Source organism: Scyliorhinus torazame, chromosome 13 (genome assembly GCF_047496885.1).
Source record: "Scyliorhinus torazame isolate Kashiwa2021f chromosome 13, sScyTor2.1, whole genome shotgun sequence".
In the NCBI taxonomy this organism is placed as follows: domain Eukaryota; kingdom Metazoa; phylum Chordata; class Chondrichthyes; order Carcharhiniformes; family Scyliorhinidae; genus Scyliorhinus; species Scyliorhinus torazame.
Window position 1 is genome coordinate 218,731,362 of NC_092719.1, and position 6,430 is coordinate 218,737,791.

The 6,430-nt window shown below is 47.1% G+C and overlaps 1 protein-coding gene across 1 annotated transcript; it reads right to left on the minus strand.

Moving 5' to 3' along the window:
• Positions 1-954: 954 nt before the first annotated feature.
• LOC140388624 (histone H2A) lies at positions 955-2,893 on the minus strand. The gene has a single exon (XM_072473071.1). It carries the CDS (start codon positions 2,601-2,603, stop codon positions 2,223-2,225), a length of 381 nt encoding a protein of 126 aa, XP_072329172.1. The 5' UTR covers positions 2,604-2,893; the 3' UTR covers positions 955-2,222.
• Between the last annotated feature and the right edge of the window lie 3,537 nt (positions 2,894-6,430).

Sequence of the window (6,430 nt, forward strand, 5' to 3'; positions counted from 1 at the left end):
AGTGACTCCTTCCCAGGGGCTGTTTAGCACAGGGCTAAATCGCTGGCTTGTAAAGCAGACCAAGGCAGGCCAGCAGCACGGTTCAATTCCCGTATCAGCCTCTCCGAACAGGTGCTGGAATGTGGCGACTAGGGGCTTTTCACAGTAACTTCATTTGAAGCCTACCTGTGACAATAAGCAATTTTCATTTGCATTTCAAAGGACATTACTGAACCAGATGGATTTTTACAACAATCAACAACAGTTTCATGGTCATCATGAGACTTTTAATCTCAGATTTTTATGGAGCTCAAATTTCATCATCTGACTTGGTGGGATTTGAACCAAGTCCCCCAGAGCGTTACCCTGGGTCTCTGGATTTCTAGCCTGGTGACAATGCCACTATCTCTCCTATTGCAGGCTCCCTCTCAGCCCAGTTATTTCCCAGTGCTTACAAAGCCCTGATTTGAAGAGAGAGAGAGAGACAGGATGAGTGTGTTATTCTCTCCCCCCAATCCCCAGTTGGTTTACTCTGCTAGTTCAGTTGAGTCAACCACATTGCTAGGGGTCTGGAGTCACCTGTAGGCCAGACTCGGTCAGGATAGCAGATTTGCTTCCCTTAAAAAAAAAGAACAATAGTGAACCAGATGGGTTTTTACAACAAATGATAGTTACCATGATCAATTTTCAAAAACTGGAAGCTATTTGATTTTTTATTCCACTAGCCAGTGGAGATGGAATTGGCCCCAGAGCCTTTCAATCAGTAGGCCAGTGACATTTCCACTGTGCAATGTTCCCTCGTAGATCCTTAACCCAACCTGTATTTCGGTTCTTTCAGTCCACCCAGCAATTGAACTGAGCCAACATGGCTGGATATATCCAATCCTTTAGATTGCCACAGCATAGTGTGTTCCTGCTCCACAACTGGGAGGAGGGGGGCTGTAAAACATTGGCATGGACTATTGAGGCAAGCAATGGGAGTGACAAATGCATTTATTACAAATAGGATTTTTACACCATTTAAACATTTGACATGAAAAACTCGAAACAGGTGAAATATACCCAAAAGGAAACAATTTCAAACTGTTACAGGTTTCTGACATTTGTTTTGCAAAGCTGTCAATTTCAGGGGGAAAAATATCTTTATTTCCCCTCCTCTAACATGGCGACATCTGCATTTTAGCCCACTCCCCTTAAAAAAAATTAGATAGAACCCACTGAGAAGCAAGCTTACTCTCTTCCCAAACCAAACGCTACACTGGGGTGGGAAGAGGGCTGCATCGAGGTAGGTGCCAGAACATTTACCTTCTCAGGTAAGCACAACGGATTCCGAGGCTTTTTTAGGAATGGGAGCTCCCACAGGCGTCTTGGTGAATATACATCTGCCGTCCGATCTCATTGTCTGTGGGATCTTAAGTGGCTCACATTTCCTACAATTTACCAACTGGCTTTGGGATTTGCAAATGTCTGCATAACCCAGTGGTTTTACTGAGCCATCCGCCTTCGCTCCCATTGGAAAAGAAATACATCCAAACATCGCATTTCATAATTTTATTTCAATCAGTACCCCCCACCCCCACCCCAAAACAAATAAGAGTTCCAAAACAGCGATTAAAGTGCTAAAACTACAAATACATTAAACAACTCAGATTTCCATGGTCAAAACAAAAAAAAATACTGGGATAAAGATCCATTGAACAGCAAAAAGTCATTCCCTTCTCCGGAAACCAAATAGAAACAGAGAGAGAGAGAGAGAGAGAGGAAAGGGGGGGGGGGGGGAGGAGGAAAATAGGACAGGGCAGCTCTGTCTCGGACACACACACTCCATTTCTTCACTGAAAACAAAAACACAGCTACAACTCGGAACGCGAATGAAAGATTTCCCCAGAACCTCATTCAATTTAAATTAGCGCCCGAAACCATTTCCTGCGGACCCGGAAAATTACAAACAGAAATGGAACACAAACGCGATGGTCTATCCGGCGAGCAGAATCCACAAAGCAGAGATTTTCCTGACCGAGTCTTTAGCGCCGGTTCCCGGTCGGACAGTTCAGCGATCTTTCAAACTCTGATCGGTTACATCAATGTTACAATGAAATAAAGGAGACCAAAGACGGGTCCCATTGGCTGTATTCAGATATCGCCCGAATCCCCCCCCCCTTCCCCCTCCCCTCCCCTCTCCTCCCGCCCCCTAAATCAAAGTGAGAAATTGCTCCAAATCATTCACAAAGCGAACTTGATCCTCATTTTTTCGAGGTCTGGGTTTTCTTGGGTAAGAGCACGGCCTGGATATTGGGCAGGACGCCTCCCTGGGCGATGGTCACTCCTCCCAGCAGCTTGTTGAGCTCCTCGTCGTTTCTGATGGCGAGCTGGAGGTGGCGGGGGATGATCCTGGTCTTCTTGTTGTCCCGGGCCGCGTTGCCGGCCAGCTCGAGGATCTCGGCGGACAGGTACTCCAGCACGGCGGCCAGGTAGACGGGCGCCCCGGCTCCCACTCGCTCGGCGTAATTGCCTTTCCGCAGCAAACGGTGGACGCGGCCGACGGGGAACTGCAGACCGGCGCGGGAAGAGCGGGACTTGGCCTTAGCCCGGGCTTTGCCGCCGGTCTTACCTCGTCCAGACATCTTCAATCGCTGCTCCCGGGGATACAATAACACAGCCGCCTAGACACAATGTAACTGGGCTGGGTTACAATGTAACCGCTTGTCAATTTCTGCTACAATGTAACTGCAGCCGGACACAAAGTGACCGCTTGTCAATTTCTGCTACAATGTAACTGCAGCCGGACACAAAGTGACCGCTTGTCAATTTCTGCTACAATGTAACTGCAGCCGGACACAAAGTAGCCGCTTGTTAATTTCTGCTACAATATAACAAACAAGCCGCTCCGCTTCTAGAAGCCGCATTAACCCCGCCCACCAACACGTCACCGCCTATTAATAACCCACCAGCACCACAGCCATTGGTCAGGTGCAGGCCACCTCACTCTCCCATTGGCGGTCATTTGGATCCTTCATTTGCATAGTGCTGCATTTGCCATCGCCTCATTGGATTGGGAGCCTGGCTGTCCTTTGGTTGCAGTTTCGGGGTGGGGCTTGTTTCATCCAAACCATCTGTTCATGGTGCATTTATGGACCACCTCCCCAGACGTTACACTCGCTTCCCTTCTGCTTGCTCTCCATGTTGTATTCTCACACTCCGCCTCTCTTTCATCCCTTGTACAGTCTTGCTTGCCTGGCCTGAAAAGCTTTGACAAAGAGTCATCTAGACTCGAAACGGTAGCTCCCTCCTCTCTCTCTCTCCACAGATGCTGCCAGCCCTGAGGTTGCCCAGTATTTTCTGTTTTTTGTTCTGGGAAGCTGAAATGTTGACAATTTATTTAGTGTCATTAAGTGAGAGCACAATGTTCAGTGGGACTCTGCAAGAGGTGGACACAAAGTAAACTGCAGGACGAATAGTGACAGGGTATTTGAGAGACGAGTAGTTAGTTTTTGCTGTGGCTGCAGACGTGAATCCAGATTGGTGTGTTGCCTCCCTGGGGCCAAGGATGTCACTGCTTTTAAAAATGTATTTGATAACAAAGAACAAAGAAAATTACAGCACAGGAACAGGCCCTTTGGCCCTCCAAGCCTGCGCCAACCATGCTGCCCATCTAACCTAAAACTCTCTTGGGGTCCGTATCCCTCTATTCCCATCCTATTGATGCACTTGTAAAGACGCCCCTTAAACATCACTATCGAACCAGCTTCCACCACCTCCTCCGGCAGCGAGTTCCAGGCACCCACTACCCTCTGCGTAAAAAAACTTTCACCGCACATCTCTTCTAAACCTTGCCCCTTGCATCTACGTCCCCTAGTATTTGACCCCTCTACCCTGGGGAAAAGCTTCTGACTATCCACTCTGTCTATGCCCCTCATAATCTTGCAGACTTCTATCAGGTCGCCCCCTCAACCTCTGTCACCCCAGTGAGAACAAACCGTGTTTATCCAACCTCTCCTCATAACTAATGCTCTCCATACCAGGTAACATTCTGGTAAACCTCCTCGGCCCCCTCGCCAAAGCCTTCGCATCTTTATGGTAGAGTGCCCACCAGAATTGAACACTATACTCCAAGTGTGGCCTAACTAAGTTTCTATACAGCTGCAGCATAACTTGCCAATTTTTATACTCAATGCCCCGGCTGATGGAGACATGCATGTAGCTCTGTGTTTGAGTGAACGTCAGTGTAGCTCTGTGTCTCAGTGAATGTCAGTGATTGTATAGCTCTGCGTTTTTGTCAATGTCCATCATTGTGTAGCTCTGTGTTTGAGCGAATGTAAGTGATTGTGTAGCTCTGTGTTTGGGTCAATGTCAGTGATTGCGTAGCTCTGTGTTTGAGTCAATGTCAGTGATTGTGTAGCTCTGTGTTTGGGTCAATGTCAGTGATTGCGTAGCTCTGTGTTTTGAGCGAATGTCCGTGATTGTGTAGCTCTGTGTTTGGGTCAATGTCAGTGATTGTGTAGCTCTGTGTTTGAGTGAATGTCAGTGATTGTGTAGCTCTGTGTTTGAGTCAATGTCAGTGATTGCGTAGCTCTGTGTTTGGGTCAATGTCAGTGATTGTGTAGCTCTGTGTTTGAGTCAATGTCAGTGATTGTGTAGCTCTGTGTTTGAGTCAATGTCCATGATTGTGTAGCTCTGTGTTTGAGTCAATGTCCATGATTGTGTAGCTCTGTGTTTGGGTCAATGTCAGTGATTGTGTAACTCTGTGTTTGGGTCAATGTAAGTGATTGTGTAGCTCTGTGTTTGGGCGAATGTCAGTGATTGTGTAGCTCTGTGTTTGGGCGAATGTCAGTGATTGTGTAGCTCTGTGTTTGAGTCAATGTCAGTGATTGTGTAGCTCTGTGTTTGAGTCAATGTCAGTGATTGTGTAGCTCTGTGTTTGAGTCAATGTCAGTGATTGTGTAGCTCTGTGTTTGAGTTAATGTCAGTGATTGTGTAGCTCTGTGTATGAGTCAATGTCAGTGATTGTGTAGCTCTGTGTTTGAGTCAATGTCAGTGATTGTGTAGCTCTGTGTTTGAGTCAATGTCAGTGATTGTGTAGCTCTGTGTTTGAGTCAATGTCAGTGATTGCGTAGCTCTGTGTTTGGGCGAATGTCCGTGATTGTGTAGCTCTGTGTTTGAGTCAATGTCAGTGATTGTGTAGCTCTGTGTATGAGTCAATGTCAGTGATTGTGTAGCTCTGTGTTTGAGTCAATGTCAGTGATTGTGTAGCTCTGTGTTTGAGTTAATGTCAGTGATTGTGTAGCTCTGTGTTTGAGTCAATGTCAGTGATTGTGTAGCTCTGTGTTTGAGTCAATGTCAGTGATTGTGTAGCTCTGTGTTTGAGTCAATGTCAGTGATTGTGTAGCTCTGTGTTTGAGTTAATGTCAGTGATTGTGTAGCTCTGTGTTTGAGTCAATGTCAGTGATTGTGTAGCTCTGTGTTTGAGTCAATGTCCATGATTGTGTAGCTCTGTGTTTGAGTCAATGTCCATGATTGTGTAGCTCTGTGTTTGGGTCAATGTCAGTGATTGTGTAACTCTGTGTTTGGGTCAATGTAAGTGATTGTGTAGCTCTGTGTTTGGGCGAATGTCAGTGATTGTGTAGCTCTGTGTTTGAGCGAATGTCAGTGATTGTGTAGCTCTGTGTATGAGTCAATGTCAGTGATTGTGTAGCTCTGTGTTTGAGTCAATGTCAGTGATTGTGTAGCTCTGTGTTTGAGTCAATGTCCATGATTGTGTAGCTCTGTGTTTGGGTCAATGTCAGTGATTGTGTCGCTCTGTGCCTGAGTGATATGACTGTAGTTGGAGTGGAGACAGTGGGAGGTGAATTAGGGTGGTCTGTGAGGCCTAATTGTTAGACGTGAGTCTGAGTGTTTGGGGCAGCTACTGGGTGAATGAGGGGATGACGAGCATAAACCCTTCATGTTCAGATGCAGTGCCCACACATGCCACCTGCTATAGATCCCCATGGATCTGTAAGCAGAGGCTCATAATGCCCTATCTTTGTCCCCACAGGATACGTTGGACTATAATAGGTGTGAGGGCCAAGACGTGGCAGAGTATCAGAGATCAGAGTCCTCATCCCCTAAGAGGAATGGACCATGGAAATCGTGGGGTTGACCAGGGAGAGAGCAGTCATCGACACCAAGGTTGCCCTGTGCCACAGAGGTGGGAATCCACTACCCCTTCTCCCAGATGACCTGTCTCAAGTGAGTTGTTCATGTCAGACAGAATGATCCTTCCCTCCCACTGAACACATGTCCATTCTCCCATAGGATCTCCATCTGATGGGAGTGGGCCATCGAGTGTCATCCCCACCCCTGCCACCCAAGCGAACGCCTCGGAGGAGAGCTTTAAGGTGACCACCATTGAGGCATCAGAGCTATCACTCCCACCTTCGACCAGCACAGATCAGTGGGCGACATTAGTGGG